This window comes from Balaenoptera borealis (assembly GCF_965194805.1).
Source record: "Balaenoptera borealis genome assembly, chromosome: 10".
In the NCBI taxonomy this organism is placed as follows: Eukaryota; Metazoa; Chordata; class Mammalia; order Artiodactyla; family Balaenopteridae; genus Balaenoptera; species Balaenoptera borealis.
In genome coordinates, this window is record NC_138874.1 from 64288181 (window position 1) to 64309906 (window position 21726).

The window sequence follows — 21726 nt, forward strand, 5'->3', positions numbered from 1 at the left end:
GGCCAGCATTTTGGGGTGAAAGAGGATGTGGGATGGGGGGTCAGAGGCTGGCAATTCTGAATTTGTTGCTAAAGTGTGTCGGTCCTAAAGATTCCCCCTCCCTATGCCAAAAAACCGTGAAAAAATAACTGCTCAAAAACTCGCTGAGGACTGAAAGGGGACTGTCCTCGGCTACAGGACTTCCAGATCCCAGCAGGGCAGTCGAGAGCCTCCTTTTGCTCCAGAAGGCGCCCCTGACAATGAATCAGGAGTCTAGGGTCACCACTCGTGAAGGACTGAAAGCAGCTGGAGCTGTGAGAACCAGGGACCGCATGCGAACGGGTCCCGAGAGCCGCATAGGGTTGGACGCGCGCTCCGAGCTGGCGACAGCGCCACAGCCGGGCTGGCACTGAGCCACGGCGGGGGGCGGGGCGGGTCACGTGGGAGTGGCGCGCGGGGAGACGCAGGCGCGAACCTGCGCAGGCGCTGGGGCCACCTCTGGGACCCCTGGGGCCGGGGAGTGTGATCCGTCCGCCAGCCACGGGGCGTCGGGCGCGAGAGGAGGCGGGCGGCAGGGGAACGCGAGCGGTAAGTGCGGCGCGCAGGGCTCTGCGGGGCACGTGACGTCCGCGAAGGCAGGTGAGGAAACTGAGGCAGGGAGAGGCGAACGAGGCAGGTCGGCGCGCGCGGGTTGGCCGGATGCGGGGCTGGTTAGGTCCGCCCCACGATCGGCTTCGGAGCCCGCGGGAAGCTGCTGCAGAGCCGGCAGGGCGCGGCCACACCTGCGGGTATCGAGGCGGCCCCCACCTCCCTCGGAGGACGACGCCCCTCCCGCCCCTGAGCCCCGCGCTCCGCGGAAAAACCCAGCGTTTGCGGTCAGAAAACCCGGTGCCGGGACCCGGCGCTGATCTGACCGGCCGAGAAACCCCCCTCTTCCCCGCCCCCAGGCTTTGAGAGAGGCTGATGGCACCGGCCTGCCTGGATTGTTGGGACAAAGAACTGAGAAAGGGGCTTTGTCCTGGCGCGTCTGTTCTGCGGGGCCGAGCCCGGGATGGGCCTGCGGGGTTGCCTGTGGGTGGCGGGCCGACCAGCTGGCGATGTGCGATGTGCGGGTGGAGGCCAAGAGCCTGGTCATCTTGGGCCCTGTGCCTGCTTAGGGTCCTGTGTTTTATGGCGCCGCGATTTCTCGCTTTTTTCATCATCTCAGGGGCACCTGTTTTGCCTCCCTTACCCAAAGGTTACAACCCCTGGCAACTTTGAAAAGAGCTCAGCCGTACGTTTTAATACACTGTGCTGAAGTCTGGGAGTGAAAAGTCAAGGCACTTGACTGATGATCGGACAGTCTCTCCTCGAGGTTGTTGCAGGGATCGGAGCTAAAGCAGTTGGAGAAGATGTTTAAGGCCCAGCCTGGCCAGGGCCGTGGGGAGGCAGCACCTCCGGGGGGCCAGAAGCCGGCTTGGGGTCCAGTCCCAGCTGACTCTGGGCCTCTTTTCCTTACCACACGAGGCTCTTTCCACAATCCAATTCTCTAACCGTCAAGTTTAGTTTTTGGTTTTTTGTTTTTTTTTTTTTAAATGTATTTTCCTTTGAACTTGTCAGTTGGTTAAAAACAGAAAATAATTACTTGGGATTTATTTAGCAAAGCATTGTCCGGGAGCCAGCTTGTATAGTCTCCGATGCTTCTGCTCCAGCCCAGTCCTGGAGATCCGAAACCCTGTCTCCTTGGAACATACCAGGTCATCAGAAACTCTCCATCTCATGTACAAACAACATTTTAGGGGCAATCATTGACTAATCTAGAAATGAGTAAGAATTACACCTCACATATGTCACTCTTCGTAAGGCAGCTTACAAAGCACCACGTATACATTTAATCCTTTGATTCTTACAACTCTGTCTAAGATTACATTTTGTAATTTGGGAATCATTCCTGTTTTACTGATACAAAAACAGTGCCTTGTCCAGGTTCTTACAGCTTGTAGGAATTTGAATTAGGTTTGAGCTATTCTTGGTGTGGCCATTCCTGTATTGCTGTTCTTTATAAGGGCATGCCATTTATTTGCGATCTTATGCGTTGTTCCTGAGGGGTATGAAGACATTTCTTATTTTGTCTTATCTGCTTCTGTCACTTAAATGGTGCTTGGAAAGTCTGGTGAGGACTGGAATTCTGAGGCTCAAAGCCCCAGGCTCTATTAGTATCCCAGAAATAAGGCAGCTCTCCTGCCAGCTGGGTACTTGCCTTTTTGTGAATTGTCGAGCAGAGACACTCGAAACCTCCTTCTGCTGAGGCGTGTGTGGCAAGAACTGTCTGGAGACACTGTGCGGGAACCAGCTCACCCCTGAGCCCAGTGGCCTCTGACACAGGGAGATTACAACTGGGCAGGGCCATTTGCCTTCTCTGGTTCTGGCAGGCTGCAAAAGGGCAGCATGGAGTATGCATTGTGGAGTGGCAGTTAGACCACAGGGGCCTGAGAAAAGCCAGGGTTCCCTCCAGATCCAGGACTTCCGCCCAGGAGGCAGGCCTGCAGTGACACAGCTGAAGAAGTTGTTCAGTGTTTTGTGTCTGTTCTGCTTCAGATCTCCTGCCCTCATAGGAGAATGAGTGAATCTGAGCCCTGCAAAGAAGAGAAAGATAATTCTGCCTTACAGTTTGTTCCTCATTGATCTTATATAGTCTTCCCAACAACCCTTCAAAGTGCCCCTTTTTTAAGAAGACACTGAGGTTCAGAAGGACGAGGTGACCTCTCATAATCAGAGTGAGAACCAAGGATTTTTGTCCTGAATCCCAGTTTCTTTTGTGGTATCTCCCTTGCCTTCCACCCACACTCATATAACTGAGCCCAGACAGGAGGCTGTGCAAGCAAGGGGCAGAATAGCCAGGTATTTTGCGTGGGGCTCTGTAGCCTCAGGATAGCTGATCAGAGGAAAAGACCTCTTCCAGCCCTCATATTCCTCACACTGGCAGTGACTCAAGGTTTCCCAGTCCTCTTGTTCTACATTCAGCATCTGCTCAGAACTTTCTGAATCTGGCATTTAAGAGCTAAGTAGTCACCCCAAGGAGCAAAGCAGGAAGTCAGAGACCGAGGCAAGTAGGTGAGAGCTCCTTGCAACTGGCTAGTTCCATGGTGCTTGACAACAAGGGTGGGTGGGAATGTATGTCCTACTGCTCGTGGGGCCCTGGGTGCCCTTGTCACGAGGCTGCTAAATTGCCATTTTCAAGGCTGTCTATCCAGAATTGACAGGACCTTGTTACTCTGGGGAGGAGAGGTATGGAGTGGCTTCTCAGCTGAGAATGGGCAACATGACCCTTAAGAAAACATTTGGCTTTGAATTATAAACTGCTCACAAAGCACTGGGCTTGGGAAAGATTAGTGCTCTCTCTAGCCACCCGATTTCCCAGGCTCTGTTCAGGAGCAGTTTTGCTTTCAGCCTTCTTCAGGCCAGTGAGCAGACTTGAAGACCTGCAGGCCCTCTTCCTGAGCTCTGATCCCACACTGTTTCAGCCTATGCGGGAGTGTCCAATGCAGGATAAATAGCTATGGACTGGGAGTTGGGAGACCTGAGTCCCGGCACAGCCACTAACCAGTCCTCCCCGCAAGTGACCTGAGGCTAGCTGGTCCCATCTCTGGGCCTTAGTTTTTTCTTTTGCTCAGTGAAGGAGGGTCTGAACTAGAGCTCTGAAGGAACAGAGGAGAGCAAAGCAAAGAAGATGAAGCATCCTTTCCAGCCTCGTTCACTGAGGGCTTGAGACAAGGAAGCCCATGTACACTCCTAGTTTCTTTTGTCTCCCTCAGGACCCCTTTCTTCCTTCTGCCCTGTGTCTGCCTCAAGCCAGCTCATTCTGAGGAGGGAGGATTCCCTGGGTCGGGCTTGGCTGGGCAGGTGTACCCTTAATGTTTGGAATATGATGCTGTCTCTACTTGTTTCAGGCATGAATTAACCCACCCAGTGCTGATACTTTGTTTTAGTAAGACTTTATCAGTTCCTGCCCAGAGGCAGCTCCTTGAACAGGTAGAATGAGGCCTGGGGAAGCAGAGGGTGAGACTGTACACACCCAGCAGGAGAGCAGTAGTGGCAGGTGTCCCCGTGGCTTTCTGGATGTCAGAACCCTGGAGTTGCAATCATGCAGTACTTCAGAGTCTTTGGATGTCAGAACTGAGATGAACTTGTAGATTTTCTAGTTCCCTCCTCTGTACAGGTGAGGAGACCCAGGCCCAGAGTGTCTTCATAGCTTGTGTCAGATCACCCTGCCAATGAGCGGTGGAGGTAGGACCCAACCTAAGGTCACGTAAGCCCCAGGCTTGAGTGTTTCTTTAAGGTCAAACCAGCTGCAAATTAGTTCCAGCTCTGCCTCACTGCGGAGTTTCAAGAGTAAAATTCAGATCATTTCATTCAGAGATTTAATGCCTACTAGTTGCCAAGATTTGTGTTAAATGCTGAATTTGCAGGAATGAGTAAGACAACAGCCCCTGCCCTCAGATTGCTCCACCATATTGTGTAGACAGACACGTAAATAACTAAATTCACTAAGTCCATCTGCTTGTGCATTGTGCAAAGGTATGTGTGTGTTTGCACATACATGCCTGCTATCTAACCAGAGGTGAGGGAGCAGTCAGTTGTCGGGGCTTTCAGGAAAGGCTCCGGAGAGAAAGTGTTACATGTGCTTGGGCCTTTCCCTAGTTGGCATGGGCGGGGAGGGCATTCTGGGTAACGGAAACAACACAAGCAGCAGTGCAGAGGTCTAACAAAACATGTCATAGTCCTTGCCCATTAAGTGATCTGACGAGGGTGCTGAAGTGGCCAGGGGTGAGGCCGGAATGGTGGCCTGAAGCTGAGCTGTCAAGGGCCCTGGCGGCGGGCTGAGAGGTTTGTAGCTAGTGAGGGTCTGAACGCAAGGGAAGGATGTGATCAGGCCGGGGGAGTGTGACAATCGCTCTGGCTACAGCACGGAGAATAGGCTGAAGAGGACCTGGCTGGAGCCAGCCGAGCTCAGTTCTGTAGTTACTGAGATAGGCCAGGTACAGAGTAATAGGGGCTTTGCCGTGGACAGCAGCAGTGAGGCTGAGAAGAGGATGGGTAGCGAACCCGTGTCATGGGATGGTCGGAACTTCCTGACTGATTTCCTGTGGGCGATGAGGGAGAACAAAGAGTAAAATGCAACTCACAGTTTCTGGCTTGAGCAGTTGGCTCCATGCTTGTGTCATTCACTGAGCTAGGGAAAAAGAACTCCGGAAGAGAAACTGACTCAGCTTTGGTCATGACGCAACAGAGACAACCTATAGAACCCCCAAGTGGAAACTTTTGAGTCCGGAGCAGCACTTGGAACCTGGAAGTCACTACCAAGGTGGTGGGTGAAGTGCTGGCCGTAGGTGAGGTCACTGAGGCAGGGAGTGTGGGTTGAGAGGAATCTTGAAGTGGCAGGAAAAGAAGGGAAGGCAGAGGGAGGTGAAGAATAGACAGCAGGTTAAGGGGCCCCAGTGGTGTGGGGTGGAGGACAGGGGAAGGGAGCAGGCTGCACGAGTGTTACCAAGTCCAAACTCATACTGCTTGCCACACGGCATGCCAGTAAATCGGGAGAGGAGGTGTTGGGGCAAGGAATAGCGACTTTATTTGGAAAGCCAGCAGACCGAGAAGATGATGGACTCGTGTCCCAAAGAACCATCTTACCCGAGTTAGAAATTCAAGCTGCTTTTATACTGAAAGGGGAGGCAGGTGGCTGGTGGTTGCATACTTCTTGGTGCAGGAATCCTTTGTCCTTGCAGCTGTCCGTGTAGGTCTGGGCACAGGGTTCCTATAAACCTCCAACAAGACAATTGTTATTTTTTGTTCTGCTACTTTTTAAAGGTCAAAGCCTCAAGAATGGGCTATCATGTATATTTCAGGCGCCAGGAAACATCCTTTTACAAAGGTGCAGAGCCAGCATGACTAAGCGCAGGCCACAGAGCACAAGGGTTAGAGCTAAAGGAATAGATCCACTACAGAGTCAGGCTTGTTTGTCTGTTACACAAGCGGCCAGGGAGAAAGGGACATCTTCCTTTGATTTCAGTTAGTGTGACCCCTGGGCTGCGTTAAGGGCCACATTAAGGGCTTCGCTTCATTAGCCTGCCCCAGAAAGCAGAGAGGGAGTCTGTTGGCACTTGATAAATGTTATAATCTGCGTGGCTGCAAATGACTCAACATTTGCTCAACGTTTTGAAGGGCTAGGTGGTCTTGGCAGCTGTCCATATTGATGTTTTCTGGAGATTGACTATCAGCAGCTGAAGGAGCCCCAGGGTTTCTGGGTGGCCTGGTCCTGCCAATGGAGTGAGCTTAGGGCCATAGGCGGGACTCCAGAGCCCCACCTCCAGCCCTCCCCGGCTGCCTGCTCCCAGTGGGTCAGCAGAAGCCAGGGTGTGCGCACTGCGGATGGTGAGTGCCTGGTGCCTGAGGTTGGGGATGAGGGACCATGTGTCGGGGAGGGGAGGTGCCTTGTGAAGCTCTGGGCAGCGGGGAAGAAACACTCTGGAAATTGAAATGGGGGTGGGGTGGGGTAGAGTCGTGATGAGGAACCGAGAATGTGCAGCCTCCGAAGTGAGCTGTTTTTGATAGAATCCCACGATGTCACTGGGTGCTTTAGAATCTTTGCCATTCACGCCATCCAACCCCCTCATTTTGGAGTTGAGGAAAATGAGGCTGAGGGAGGGATCAAGCCAGCTGGGCCTAGGGAGCCCAGCCGGGTCTCCTGCCCCGAGACGCTTATCCCAGACCAGCGCTGCCACTCTGAGCCACCCCAGCTGTTGTTTCTTTGTGGTCTTATCACGCTTCACATTCTTCTGTGGGAGAGACCAGATCAGATAAGTGCCACAGTGGGGAACCGAATACTGTGGCTGTGTCAGGTGGCGGCTGGCTCTTCTGTAAACAGCCTTGCTATTATCTTTCAGAGAAACTGACCCTTTCCTTAACAGAAGGGGATAGAGAGGGGAGGAAAGAGAAGGGACATCTGTCACACGGTACATTTCCTTTAGAGTAAACATGGTTTGGCTGTATGTGATGATGAAAAAAAAAATAGGTTGCTCATTTAAAATTCTCTTTAAGACAAAAGGGATCATGCCCTTTGACCTCCAGAAACCCACCACTGAACGTGTGGGGAGGCCTGTGTAGTAGAAAGACTACAGGCTTTGGGGTCCTAGTGATCTGGGTCCAGGATGCAGCACTGTCCTGCTGGCTCTGTGACACTGGAAAAGGTACTGAACTTCTCTGAACTTCAGCGTTGTCAGCTGCATAACAGGATACTATCTGCATCATACGACTGTGTGAAATTAAGGCACGCATTTCGGGTGGCGCTAAGTAAGTGCTCGTTTACCGGCCTCTCTCTCTCTCTCCAGTTGGTAGCCTTAGAGGCCCGTGTGAAAATGCGTTGTTCCGTGTGGATGTTAAGCTTCCTGCTACCTCCAGTCCTTTTTTGTGGGTGGGAATAGCTGTGATGCAGGATTCAGAGCCAGCGGGTTGCATGGCACATGCTGCAAAGACATGCTGGGATGGGAATTGCTTTGCAGCTCAGGGGGGCCTGGCTGAGAGGCCGGATCTATACACTCTCTAGGTGTTTCCGGAAGTCAGGTTTCCCTGCTTCCCACCGGCAGAAGAGGCAGCTGCTAGAGGCCCGCTGGGAGTCTGTGTTCATGGAGAGGCCAGCCTCTCACCTCTGGTGCTGATAATACTCTCACATCTTAGTGCTGCGGGGCCTGAGGTCTCGGGCCAAGCTTCCCAAAGGGGTGACTCTGTGCTTATGCTTTCTGGATCACAGCTGGAGGCGGGGTGGGGTGCTAAACAATGCTCCTGGGGCTTCTGAAGCCCACATCTTGTGCTCCGGCTTGTGAACTTGAGGTAGGGTGTCGGGCGCCTTTGGGACGTTCACCCCAGCCAGCCCGCTGTTTCCCAGGCTTATTGAGCCCAAGCCTGGCCTAGCTGTTCCATCCTGCTATCTGAACCCTATGCCTGCTCCAAAACCATTTCCTTCTGGGTGCTTCTACGGCTGCCCAGACCAGACGTAACTGGTTCTCACCCCTGCACTGCCTTAGCCCCGTGTTCATACCTTTCCACTTGAATTTCTGTTATCTGTGTACTAGGCCTGTATCTCCTTGAGGACTGTTTATCATTTAGTTTTATGTCATCCCAAACTGCCATTTATTAAACAGGTCAGTGCTGAATAAATGTTTGGAAATAAATGTTCAGTCTGTTTGAGTCTGATTCCCTTGTGCTCGCGAGCAAACAGGCTCGATGACTGTTGATGGGCAGTGGGGAGCCGGAGGCTGTTTGCCTCCAAAAGCAGCCAGTGGTGTGTTAGAAGGGTGTGGAGCTGACTGGAAGGGTCCCTGGCCTTCCTGCAACGCTCTGATGTGTCCCAGGAATTGAAGTGAGTCCTTTTGGAGGGTAGGTGTAAGCTGGCCTTTGCGAACTGATGCAGAAATGTTAGCAAATCTGTGATCAGAGACCGTGCCATGTGGGCCTTAATCATATACACATGTCAGCAGTCCAGGGAGGTTTTGGAAGTGCGTCAAGGTACAGAAATTGTTCCAGGCTCTGGGGAATCTCCTGTTTACAGCAGGCAGGTGAGAGCTCTGGTTTTCCTCCTGATTGTTCTGTGAACTATAATGCAGTAATGTGTAACTTTGACACATAAAAGAACTGGAAGCTGGCCTGTGGAACGTTCTTTCCTGCTTCACCCAAGCACTTTGGTCCTCCATAAGTTATCATTTTCATCACTCAATCCTACTGAATTCATTTCGGCACACATTTATGGAGAGCCCACTGTGGACCACAAACAGGCCCTGTGCTGGGCACGGGGGAATTCAGAGATAAACTGAGGAAGAGTCAAAAGAGAGAAAACTTGAAAACAAGTCCAAATCAGAAGGATCATGGTGTGATTTGGACACAGGTGGGGGTGAATAATCCCCTCTTGGGGGACGGGGGTAGGCAGAGCATCCAAGAAGACCCCTGGAAGAGGCGTCTGAGTCACGCAGAATAGAGCGAATGAGGAAGGACACTCCGGGCAGAGGCGTGGAGTTGTGCCCTGGTTTTTGACTCTCGTTGTCTCCGCGGCTGCCCTCACACAGTGAGCTGAGGGAACAGAAGCTGGCCCTTGAGGAAGGCCCAGCTCTCCAAGGCCAGCCTGCCCTCATGGCTGTACTTTGTTCTGTGGCTTATGGCCAACCAACCACAAAACCTGAATTCTTTGTCCCAAGACAATGCTTCTGAAACTTTCATGTGCCTGTGAATTGCCTGCCGTGTCTGATGGAAATGCAGGTTATGATTTCTTAGTTCTGAGGTAAGGCTGGAAATTCTGCAGTTCTCCACGATGCCAATGCTGCCAGCGTACGAGAGCACATTTTGAGGTTATAAGAAACTCTTCTCTCCCAGCTCACCTCCTCCCCCAACACACACAGAGTCCCCTTCTTTTTCCTCTCCCCTAGTGTACAGATGCCAAATTCCTCTTTCTTAAAGGCTATTTTCATTTGGTCATTCCCATTACACACTCCACACCCCCTGTCTGAAAGTTCTCTTTTATTTCTGAACTCAAGTCTGAACTTCCCGGGCTGGCCTTAACATTAGTCTGGCCCACCCTTTTCTTCGCAAAGTTATCACCACCAAGTTACTCCCAACCCTACCTCATGGCAGTGGATCCCTCACAGCCCCCTCCCTTGGCAGTGACATGCCAAGTTACTGGGCCTTTGCTTAATCCTTTGGAGAGGTCCTCTCCTGAGTCAAGTCCTGCAGGGGAGAATTAAGCCTTTGGTTAGGTGGGATGAGGTCAGGTGGGCCACACACACACATACACATAGACACACACCCCAGGTCGGTACCCAGTGATCCGAGCACATAGAGTCGTGCAGGTACTTAGGGAGGAAGGCTCCGGCGTAAGTCAGATCCTAGGATGGCGAGAGGGCCAGATGGAAAGATAGGTATTGTAAGTGGTTGTCAAGAAAAGAAGGCTGGGTGGGGTACTTGCTGCGGTTACAGGGGTGGGCTGCTTCCAGGAGCTCCTACTCAGAAGCACAAGGCTTCCCAACCAGAGGAAGCCTTGGCGAGGCCCCCAGGCATGAGCTGGGGAGGAGGCCGGATGCTATAGGACCTGCCTGGACCTCCATTTCAACTACAGAGCCCCCTGCCCAATGCAGACTGTCTGTTGCCCAGTCCTCTGAAGCAGACACCCCAGCAACGTGCTCTTTCGTACATGTTGCCTACTCTCTCAGTCTCTCTACCTGTTCACTGGACAGACATCTGTATAATTCTGTTCACAGGGGAAAAATGTCAGACTAATAGTGGCCATCTCTATTAAACTGTATAATTTAATAGGTGGTAGATGTTGAGAGGATATTTGCTTTCTTGTCAACTGTGGTTTTATGTATTGCTTCTTTTTTGGTTTTTTGTTTTGTTTTCACCGTGAGCCTGTTTTATTTGTATAATGAGTAGAAAATAAAGGTATTCTCAGTTGGAGAAATGTACTGAGATTGCCTGCCTACTTCGAGTGAGGCCCTGCTGGGCACTGTCTGGGGGCTGGATGAATAGGACCTGGTCTCTGCGTCTGAGGGATTCACAGCGAGGAGGAAGGGTAGGGTTACAACAGGGTGATTGGTCTCTAAGTAATCTAATCACACAGAGAGGCTGCTCCCTCCCCAGGGAAGTGGGAGCTGCCACTCCTGGGCTGTGAAGGAAGAGAGCAGACATGGATGAGGAGGGCAGTGACACAGCCTGGAGGAGCGCCACCAAGCTGGGAGGCCACAGCCTTGAGCAAAGGGAGAGGGGGCAGCAGGAGAGGCTGTCGCCTCCGTCAGTGGCTGCTGACCCGCTAGTGAGCTCCCTGGGGCGGGAACCGTGTTCCCGTGTGTGTTGTATTCCCAGGCTCCTGTAGCGGCAGGTGGGCAGGCGCTCAGTTGGCAGCCCTTGTCCAGTCCCATCTCTGACACTGCTGCGCCTCCTCCCTTTGCCTCTGGTCCCCTGGTTGGCTGCCCAGCCAGAGCCTTGTCCGGGAGATCAGATTCCGGCTGTCCTGTGGGAGCAGTAACGTCTTCTTCCTTTCTCTCAATCCCCAGAAATGTCTTTCCTGCAGGATCCAAGTTTCTTCACCATGGGAATGTGGTCCATTGGTGCGGGGGCCATAGGGGCTGCTGCCTTGGCACTGATCCTGGCCAACACAGACGTATTTCTGGCCAAGCCCCAGAAAGCAACGCTGGAGTATCTGGAGGATATAGACCTGAAAACACTGGAGAAGGGTAAGCAGTGACCCCACTGGTGTCAGTACTTTTCCAAGATGCTGGGATGCAGGCTTACTTAGTTTTTTTCTCTCTAAAGTCGTTCTTTTTTTTTTTTTTAATTGAAAAGGCAATATAACATTAGGAAAAATTTAGTTAACGCTTTAAGAATTACTGATAATTCCATTACCCTAACACAATAATCTTTTTTATTTTCACACATATTTTCCCAGGTGTACACGTAATAATATGTAGTTATGATCTTGGTGTACTTGTACATTGATCTTTTACATTTTAGCTTTTTCTTTTTTTTTTAAGACATAAAATCTATTTCTTTTTTTTTTTTTTAACATCGTTATTGGAGTATAACCGCTGTACAATGGTGTGTTAGTTTCTGCTGTATAACAAAGTGAATCAGCTATACGTACACACATATATCCCCATATCCCCTTCCTCTTGCGTCTCCCTCCCACCCTCCCTATCCTACCCCTCTAGGTGGACACAAAGCACCGAGCTGATCTCCCTGTGCTATGTGGCTGCTTCCCACTAGCTATCTATTTTACATTTGGTAGTGTATATATGTCCATGCCACTCTCTCACTTCGTCCCATCTTACCCTTCCCCCTCCCCATGTCCTCAACCATTCTCTACATCTGCGTCTTTATTCCTGTCCTGCCGCTAGGTTTTTCAGAACCTTTTTTTTTTTAGATTCCGTATATATGTGTTAGCATGTGGTATTTGTTTTTCTCTTTCGGACTTGCTTCACTCTGTATGACAGACTCTAGGTCCATCTACCTCACTACAAATAACTCAGTTTCATTTCTTTTTATGGCTGAGTATTCGTTTTTTCTTATCAAAAGCATTTTTCATTTTCTCATGTTGTCTCTCTAAATATAATAATAATCGTTCCATAATATTTAGTAATATTGTACCACTGTTTACTCAACCAAACCTTCCAGAGTGTGTTCTGAGGAATTCCAGGCTCCTGGATCTTCAAAAACAGGAGCTCCTGAGTCTAATAAATTTGAGAAACACTATGTCCAACTGCATGTTCCTGGTTCTCAGCACAGGGCTTTGCTTACTGAAATGAGGTGCCTGGATCGTTACTGGTACAGGCATGGGCAGCCTCGCCTGTGGTGCAGCTACAGCACCCGGGGAAGCACAGGGCCACACCTTTAGAATGGACCTGCCTGTCTGCCTCTTCCTGGGGAGCCCACTGGTGTCCCTGCTGGACGGCTGAGAGCCGCACGTGGTGACTCTGCCGCCTCTCTGTGCTCTCGGCGTTGGATCTGAAGCCCAGGGGATTTTGGTCATGCCGATAGTGTGGGTGCAGTGGGCATGAGAGTTTGGTGCAGTTTGGGGCTCACTGACTAGGAGGTCTCCAGGTTGGCCCCTCAAAGGGAGGCCATCGCGTCTGTTCAGTAAGTGAGGAAGCCTGTCAAGGGAAGGCAGGCACTGTGACTGCAGATTTATGATGTAGGTCACCCCTCAGTAAGGGACTAAGAAGCCCTGCAGAGAGAGTCCTATTTAGCTATGTTCGACCCAGAGTTTCCCAGTGTCATTTGATTTCAGTCCCCTCCCACCTTCTTTTTTTCCTATATAACATCCCACAGGGACATGGATTCCTCTGAGAAATGCTAAAGTAATAAGGGATAGTACTTATTGAGCCCTCACTAACACCGTATTACCTGGAGAGCACTTTTATATCCATCTTTTAATACTCCCTGTGGCCCAGAGTGGAGCTGCTAGGCATCTGCATTTACAAATGGGGAAATGGAGGTTCAGGGAGGAGATAAGCCTGCCCCGGGTCACACCTAGATGCGGACTCAGTGTGACTGGAGCCGGGCTTGAGCTACACTACTCTGCTACCCATAGAATTTCCCTGTTGGACATCTTCTACCCTCTCCTATGGATAACGTTGCAGTTAACATATTTAGGTTAAATTTTTTTTGTTTTTAATTTCTTTTGACCTAATTTCTTTGAATACTTTTTTAAGAGTTGGGGTTTTCTTGGCCAAAGCGCAGGATCTCGTTCAAGTTTTGGCCATGTATCTGCCCTAAAGGATTGTTACAAGGTCCATTGAGACCAGCAAAGGAATATGCTATTTTTCCAGAAATGTTCCAGTTTGGGATGTTCAAGTTCACAACTAGATTTTTATGGGGGAGGGGCCTTCTGGTTATATAGTAGGACTCTTACACTGGATTCATTTTCCTTGGAAAGATGAATATTCCCTGTCCGTGTTTCCTGTTTGCTTTTTCCCACATGTGAAATACTTTTGCAGGTCCTCTGTTTGGCCTGGTGCTGTTTATGAGGTGCTTAGAGGTTGGGGCCAGGCTGAGAGGAAATGATACTGAATTCCCTTTTCTTCTCCTCAGAACCAATGACTTTTAAAGCAAAGGCACTCTGGGAAAATAATGGAGCTGTGATTATGGCTGTGCGGAGGCCAGGCTGTTTCCTCTGTCGAGAGGTGAGTGCATTTGAGGATCTGTTTGGAGGAAGGGATCCTAGCAAGTGGGGACCGGGGCATTTCCAGCCAGGACCAACAGTGGCCCATTATGTTATTTACTCTAGGTTTGTTTTGTTTTGTTTTGTGCCTAATTCTCTGTTTCTGTTCATTTAACAGCTCACCATATTCTAGGGTTAGCCACATATTTGACTTTCCTTTGGCATTCCAAGGCCTTTCACTCTTGTAGTATGTGTCCTGGACCAGGGTCCAGCCTTGTCACTTTACACGTAGGTAAACTGAGGACAAGAATGGTTTGTTGACCTATCCATGGTCATACAGTCAGTGACAGAAGACCCAGGTTCTGAGGTTCACGGCTTTGTCTGGGGGAGAACTGGGAACGACAGTACTCCAGCTCTTGAGAAAACTTTGCTTTCCAGGTCATGGCCTTGGTCCTGCCCGAGTTGCCATCCTCCTTCCCCTGGCTGTCCTCTCTCATCCTGAGGCATTTCCTTTCAGCCTTGCAGAGCTCTCCCCTTCTTGTGTGGTTGCGCTGGCTGAGAATCTGCCTACTTTACATTATAGCACTATTGTACTATACATTCAGGGCACTTTCCGCCGGTACCTCGTTGGTTCCCCACTGCATCCCTGGAAAATACAGCTTGTTGTTGTTATTCTCATTTTACAGAGGAGGAAATTGAGGTACAGAGGTAGTGACAACGTCATACTGCTGTAGGGGGTGTATTAATTTCCTATTGCTGCTGTAACACATGATCACATACTCAGTGGCTTTAAATAACACAGATTCATTTTCTTACAGTTCTAAAGGTCAGAATTCTGAAATGGGTCTCACTGAGCTAAAATAAAGGTATCAGCAGGGCTGTAATTCTTCTGGAGGCTCCAGGGGATAAATAATTTGTGTCTTTTCCAGCTTCTAGAGGCCATCTGCCTTCCTTGGTTCATGCCCCCTTCTTCCATTTTTAAAGCCAGCAATAGCTGGCCAAGTCTTTCTGACATTGTGTCACTATGACACTGACTCTTCTGCTTTCCTCTCCCACATTTAAGGACCTTAGTGATTCCACATTGGGACCACCCAGATAAAACAGGATAATCTCCTTTAAGATCACCTGATTCGCAATCTAAATTTCATCTGCTGCCTTAATTCCCCCTTCCCATGTAACAAGACATATTCACGGGTTCCTGGGATTAGGATGTGGACATCCATCCTTAGAAGGTATTATTCTGCCTACCACAGGAGGTGACATTTAAACTCAGGGCTTTTGAGTCCAATCTCCGATGCCTCCAAATACCAACATGGAAGCCTGTTGTGACTTGATTTCTCAAGGCCAGCTAAACCCCAAGGTTCCAGGAGCAACTGCTCTAATTACAACCTGTTTTTCTGGGCTCTGGTCTGTACCCTGGTAGAGCATTTTATGGAAACTTATGTTTCTAAAAGGATGGTTGGATGGCAGGCAAAGTTATTTTGAGGGGGGAGGCATGTGACTCAGTTTCCACTTCACACTTTTTCTGAGTAAAGCCCAGGGAAAGTGAGTAAAACCTTTACTCTCACACACAGGTGGTCTTTGACCACATCAGACCTGTAGTCCTCTCTGCTCTTGGGCAGAGTTTGCCACTCACTGAACCTCTTGACAAATGCATTGTAATGAATTCTGCTTCATTAGCTATCCTTTTGTTGTTGTTGTTCTAGAAAATAAATGACAAATTAAATGCAGTTGCCACCATATAGCAATGTATTGGAGGCAAGTAGGCTGCTTCTGAAAGGATTTCCTGCTGTTTCTTTAATTCTGACACCAAATGTGAAAAAGGAGTTTGTTCTTAACATCGAAGCTCTACCCTGATGTGTGAGTTTCATCTTTCCATCTAGCCCGCAGTTCCTGAGAATCAGCGATGTCCATACTTACCAGCTCAGCTGCGGGCTCCCCACTGTCCACCTTCACCTGGAATCTTTCCTCCTGGTACCTAGTACCTTCTGCATATCCAGCCATGTGCTAGGCACTGAGGGATACAAGAAATGGAAGGCAGTTTCTGACTCTGAGACACATTTGGGAACTTAAGGGACAAAGCTCAACTTAGTGGGACCCAGTGGACTCAGTACAGAAAAAGTCGCCAAGCAGGAAAGATTGGATATACACAGAGAATCAGGCCTTCACTCCAGGCTGGGCTAGCCAGGGAGAACTTTTTAGAACACGGATCCTTTTCTAGAGGGTAGGATTTGAGTTGGAGAAAGAAGGAAGGTTATTACAATGAGAGGGGGCCAGCTGAGCAGAGGTGTGGAGGCAGCTATTCACATGGCCTGCATGGAGATCGACTGCTAGGCCCTTGTGCCAGTTTGCTCTAGAGCAGTGGAGGGGCTGGGAGATTAGGAGAGAAGCACTGTGGCTAGGAGTGGAGGACTGAGTTTGGGTGCAAGCTCTTACTTATCGGATGCTCCCCAGGCCATGGTTAGGACACCCATAACAGGAGCCCAGCCTCTCCTTCCCTCCACGGAGAGGACAGGAACCTGGGCTGAGGAGGGAACCTGATACTCTATCCTGAGGCCTCGTCTCCAGCTGGGACAGTCTTTTGCTGGTCTACACAGGCCTTAATTGTTCTTGGCATTTTGTCACCTTTGTTCTTCTGCATTCGGTGCCAGCCACGCTCTGGGCTTGTAGGAAAGAGGGTGTTGGTTGGCTGCAGAGCCTCGAGAGTTCGTGCCCCTGACCTTTCCTGTCTTCTGCAGGAGGCTGCAGACCTGTCCTCCCTGAAGCCCAAGTTGGACGAGCTGGGCATCCCCCTGTACGCAGTGGTAAAGGAGCAGGTCAAGACTGAAGTGAAGGACTTCCAGCCTTATTTCAAAGGAGAAATCTTCCTGGATGAAAAGGTACGTGTGCCGTGAGCCTGTGGGACACAGACCGCTGGGGATTGCGCTCGTGCGTGGAGAGTTCGGTGGCCCAAAGCATGTCTGGACAGGAGTTGGAGTCGGCCTCCCTTTCAGCTGCCCCCAGCCCTCTGAGCAGAGCATGAGTGAAAAAAACCTCAGAGCTGTCCTTCAGTTATTACTTGAGCCCTTCCTGACTTGTGACCCGGGAATGGGAGCCTTGCAAATAGCTGAAAGCTCCACCGGTTTCCCCTGCGCTGCAGGGGGGTGCCCAGCCCAAGCCCCTGTCCCTTAATTCACTGCAGCCATAGTTCTGTCCCCTCTACTAACCTCTACAGAATGTAGGACTGTTATCACTCCGTCAGGCCCAAGAACCCTGTACGTCCGTAGCAAGAGATGAGAGTCAGGGTGGCAGGCTGCAGGGTCCTGCTGAGCTCGGGCAGTTGCGAGCGCTCCTGGGTGGCAGCTGTGCGTGTCGGGTGGGGGAGGACCGGAACCAGCAGCCTTTGGGTCTTTGTCTGAAAGCAGATGCCCTGCTGGGAACTTTTCTCCCCGGGGGAGGCAGGCATATGGGCTACTCACACGGGGTCTGTCTCCCTCGCTCCTACAGAAGAAGTTCTATGGTCCCGAAAGGCGCAAGATGATGTTCATGGGATTTGTCCGTCTGGGCGTCTGGTACAACTTCTTCCGGGCCCGGAGCGGAGGCTTTTCCGGAAACCTGGAAGGCGAGGGCTTCATCCTTGGGGGAGTTTTTGTGGTGGGACCAGGAAAGCAGGTAAATTCCTAGTGTGTTCACTCGTGGGTCTGTGAGCATGAGACCCCGATGTGTCGGGTGGGAGGGTGGCTTTCCCTACTCGGAGTCTCCCAGCCTTCCTTCCAGAAAGCCAGGGAGCACGAAGAAGGGGAAGGGAGGGAAATGATCGTTTATTGCACGCCTGCTCTCTCGGCCCCTCACACATGACCCCCTCCCTCGTCACAGTAACATCACGACACAGTCTGAGTCCTGCAGGTAAATAACTTGTGAGGGAGCGAGTGACCGCACCAAGGAGGACGGCTCCTCAGTGGCACTTCAGGAGCCTGGACCCGGGTTTCCTGATGTCACGTTCTGTTTTCTGCACTAGAACAAAAGCAGAGTCTTTATTCTGTGAAGAATTTACTCCCTTGCAGGGTTCCCTGTCATCGAGGATGGACAGTAAAGTGAAGAGGAGAGAAGGAAGGAAAGCGACCTCGTTGGGGGAGCAGCAGGGAGCTGTGGTGGGCGGTGCTTTCCCTGCGGGGGTCCTGGTGGCCTGGCTGTCTCCGGAGGGGCAGCAGACTTCTCTGCGCTCTCTATTTCAGGCCCTGGCTGCGGGGATCCAGAGTCAGCACGGGGGCTTAAGGGAAGGTGTGGAGAGATGAGGGAGGTCTCTGTGGGCTCAGGAGGCGGGTGGGTGGATGCTCCACGTCAGACTCGGGGCAGTGCCAGCAGAGGCCGGGTGGGCACAGAGAAGGGACAGGCTCAAGGGCCTGGCAGGAAGACCCAGTGGTCTGATTTCTAGGCTCGTCTCGCCAACTTTGGGCGTGACATTAACCTTTGAGCTTGTCTGTAAAAAGACAGGGTTGGAATTCCCTGGCGGTCCAGTGGTTAGGACTCGGCGCTTCCACTGCAGGGGGCACGGGTTCGATCCCTGCTCGGGGAACTAAGATCCCAAAAGCCGCATGGTGCGGCCAAAAAAAAAAAAAAGAAGACAGGGTTGGTCTGCATGGTGGAACTCACTACTGACAACGATAACTGCATACTTTCCCCAGTTGGGGAGGAAAGCTGGTGGGACTAGAAAGCCTTCAATTTTAAGCTGTATTTCGAATCTCTTCCTTTTAAACCTTGGTATCTGCAGTTGCTTGTCTGTGTGAGAATCTAGCATGAATTGGTGTCTGATATAACATAAACCTGTTTGCTAACTTTCTGGTGATGTATCAAAATGTCTTAGTGATAATGGCTGCCAGTGAGTGCCTGCCTTGTGCCAGATGCTCATATACATGATCTCATATCTTCTCTGCAACCATTCTGGCATGGTCGGTATTTTTATTCCCATCTACACTTAAGGAAATGGGCCTGTGAAATAACTCAGCCAAAGATAAGCAGCTAGTATGTGGTGCAAAGGAAATAAAACTCAGGAACTCCGATCTGTCCTGCTCCAGAGACCCTGCCCTTCCCTTGCCCATAGCCCCTCTTTGGAGGTGGTTCCCAAAGACCCCTTCCAGGTACCCTTGCACTTGGGCAGGCCACTTCCTCAGGATCCCTCAGCCTCTTCCCACTCCAGGCCCCTGGGATTCCTTCCCCTTCCTATCTCTGCCTTTCCTCAGCCCCCGGGGAAGGGCTTGGCTCACCTGCCAGCCTCCTCTTGCCTGGCAGTGACTCACCTGGTGCTCACGGGCTGCCCAAGCCTGGCTGGCTCGCTCCTGGGGTGTTGTTTGACTTTGTTGGTGCTCCCCGGAGCTCCTGCCTTCTTCCTTCGTGGTGGAAGGTTGACCAGGCTGGCCTGGCCTCAGGGCTTACCTCCGTGTTTCTTGACAGCAGAGTTTTTGCAGTCCCACTGTGCCAGGTGCCACTCAGTAGAGATTTCCTTTGTAATAATAATCTTTAAAGCATACTTATCTTTAAAGAAGCAGTGTGTTTTCAACATAGGAAATTTGAAAACGGAGAAGGTGGGGAGAGCCATTCTATAAGCTCAGCTACCAGGGACAACCTCTTTGGACAGAGCTGAGCTGACCGGCCTTTTGTGGTTTTAGAAAACGGTACCTTACTAAACTAGATGTTCTTTTTCCATTTAACAGCATGTCATGAGCATTTCCCCATGTCATCATATGTTCTTCCTCAGTGTTTTTAATGTCTGCAAACCGCTCTAATGAGCAAGTAAATATAGTTTCCTGATCTGCTTCCCTGTAGTCACCACAGCGTGGTGGCACTTTTTTTTTTTAAAGTCTTTATGAATAATGGTACAAAGAACATGTTTATAAATGTTTATTTTTTAAACTCAATTTGAATTTAATTTGTCACCTCTCAAAGAACCCTTTAACAAGGACTCCTTGATGCTGATCTCAAACACATTTTATCTTTTTTACAACTGTAGGGTATTTTGGGGTGTAGTATGTCTTAGTGCATTTTGCTTCACGGTATCAGAAGTGAGTGGCCTCCAGTTTCGTTGGAAAACTAAAGATAGCGTCTCCCCTTTCAGGTGTTCACTTAGTGCCTGTCAAGGTCTGACCTCTGAGCTCTACTTCCACAACTTCAGGCTTTTCTGTGCAAGCTCATTCTGTTCTTTCTGCCTGGAATGTTCTTTTACGTACATCTCTACCTGTAGACATGCTTTATCACCTGTGAAGCCTTCTTTGATCGCCCTGTTATATTAATCACTCCTGACTTCCTGCTCCCGAAGTGCTGCTTGTACGGTCCAAATATTGCGAGGGAGCCTCCCCTGATCTACCTTCCCCAAAAGACTGAACTCTTGAAGGGCAGAGCCGGGACCGATTCAGATCTCTGTTCCTTGCTGCCCAAGCAAGGGCCTTGATGGACAGCTGGCGCTTAGTGTCTGTCTCATGAATGAATGACTCAGAGTGAGGACTGATGTACCCTCTTGTTTCCTTTCAGGGCATTCTTCTGGAGCACCGAGAAAAAGAATTTGGAGACAAAGTAAACCTAGTTTCTGTTCTGGAAGCTGCTAGGAAGATCAAACCACAGACTTCAGCCTCAGAGAAAAAATGATTGTGTGAAACTGCCCAACTCAGGGATAACTAGGGCTCTCACCTGTGTTCATGGGATGTGTTGTGTTTCCACTGCTGTCCCTAAGGAGTTAGAAACCCATTTATGCCATATTCTCAGTATAGACAATTAACATATTTTAATATTGTACTCTGTTTAGGCCTAATAAGGCAAAATAACCCCCAAACAAGACTGATAAAAATCTAAAAAGCTAATTAATAAGGCTTATTTCAGCTAAAACCTGGAAAATCTGAGGCTTAAAGTTGACTGCTACACCTCATTACAAACATATATGGTGTTTGAGAGCTGTTATTTGAAATGATTATTTTCGTGTCTTTAAAAAATCTAAGAAAAGTTGGTGATTGACTTGAAGATTAAGGGTATAAGGTTTTGGCTTGTGTTTTCAATGAATGATTCATGCTAATGATTCATTCATGTTAGTGATTTTGCTATCTTTCCTAGAGGAATGACTTGGCATTTAAAATTGGTAGCTGCTTTCCTATTGATGGTTTTCTAGCCTAATTTGGTGACTGAGGAGGAAGAAGGACAGAGAAGATGAAATGCAACTTAGTTCATTGGTTTGTTATGATTTAGTATATTATTTTAAAGTAATACTCGTATAAAAGAACTGATGTGCTTTGGATGGCTTGATAAAGGTAAACTATAAAGTGAAATCTATTTTTTCATTGTCTTCCATTCTAATCTTGGAGATTTGATTTTCTAGAAGAAATGATCAATAAAATTAGGCTCTAATAAAATTAGGCATCAGAAATTGCCCATATATACAAATGTTTCTGACAAAACTAACAATAAAAATATTTACCACAATAATGGCTGAATTTATTAAATCAGTGGTGCCAAAGACACTGAACATGAAAAATCAGTATTCTGCATGTGTATGGGGTAGGGTCGGGGGAGGAGTTCCTCTAGTTCTAATGATCTAAGAGGTTTCCAAATGCCCAGAAAAGTTCATCCTGTCATTCATGTTAGTGATTTTGCTGTCTTTCCTAGAGGAATGACTTGGCATTTAAAATTGGTAGCTGCTTTCCTATTGATGGTTTTCTAGCCTAATTTGGTGACTGAGGAGGAAAAAGGACAGAGAAGATGAAATGTAACTTAGTTCATTGGTTTGTTGTCTTTGAAATTTTGTCATGTGAGTAAGTATGAGGTCAGCAAGAGCCTGAAGGGAGCTCTGCCCTAGGGAGTCTTCTCAAGGCACCAAATTGGCCCAGGAGTAGGAAGGCGGGGATGGGAGTCCAGAGAAGAAGAGTACAGTGGTCCCCTCATATGTATATGTTCCAAGACTCCCTGTGGATGCCTGAAACCATGGAAGGTATTGAACACTACGCATACTGTGTTTTTTCCTATACATACATACCTATTATTTTAATTTATAAATTAGACACAATAAGAGATTAACAATAATTAATAAAATAGAACAATTACTATACTGTGATAAA

General features: G+C 49.4%; 1 protein-coding gene and 2 long non-coding RNA genes across 7 annotated transcripts in view; 1 reads left to right on the forward strand and 2 right to left on the reverse strand.

Annotated features, from left to right (window-relative positions):
• Positions 1 to 21726, reverse strand: part of LOC309635489 — a 456622-nt gene that overhangs the window by 21539 nt on the left and 413357 nt on the right. The gene's annotated exons all lie outside the window — the stretch shown is intronic.
• PRXL2A (peroxiredoxin like 2A) lies at positions 414 to 21097 on the forward strand. Of its 5 annotated transcripts, none has more exons than XM_082406790.1 (6): positions 414 to 567; positions 11066 to 11228; positions 13582 to 13673; positions 16390 to 16530; positions 17138 to 17302; positions 20156 to 21097. In XM_082406790.1, the coding sequence occupies exons 2-6, from the start codon at positions 11084 to 11086 to the stop codon at positions 20267 to 20269; spliced, it is 657 nt and encodes a 218-aa protein (XP_082262916.1). In that variant the 5' UTR covers positions 414 to 567; positions 11066 to 11083; the 3' UTR covers positions 20270 to 21097. The 5 variants fall into 5 exon arrangements, with proteins under 5 accessions (XP_082262916.1, XP_082262912.1, XP_082262913.1 ...); XM_082406786.1 differs by having other exon boundaries at positions 415 to 567; positions 11049 to 11228; XM_082406787.1 differs by having other exon boundaries at positions 444 to 618; positions 11049 to 11228.
• On the reverse strand, positions 627 to 16383 carry LOC309635481. The gene is made up of 3 exons (XR_014248849.1): positions 15572 to 16383; positions 9624 to 9726; positions 627 to 5778 (listed from the first exon to the last, which is right to left on the reverse strand). It is a non-coding gene; the product is annotated as an uncharacterized lncRNA (long non-coding RNA).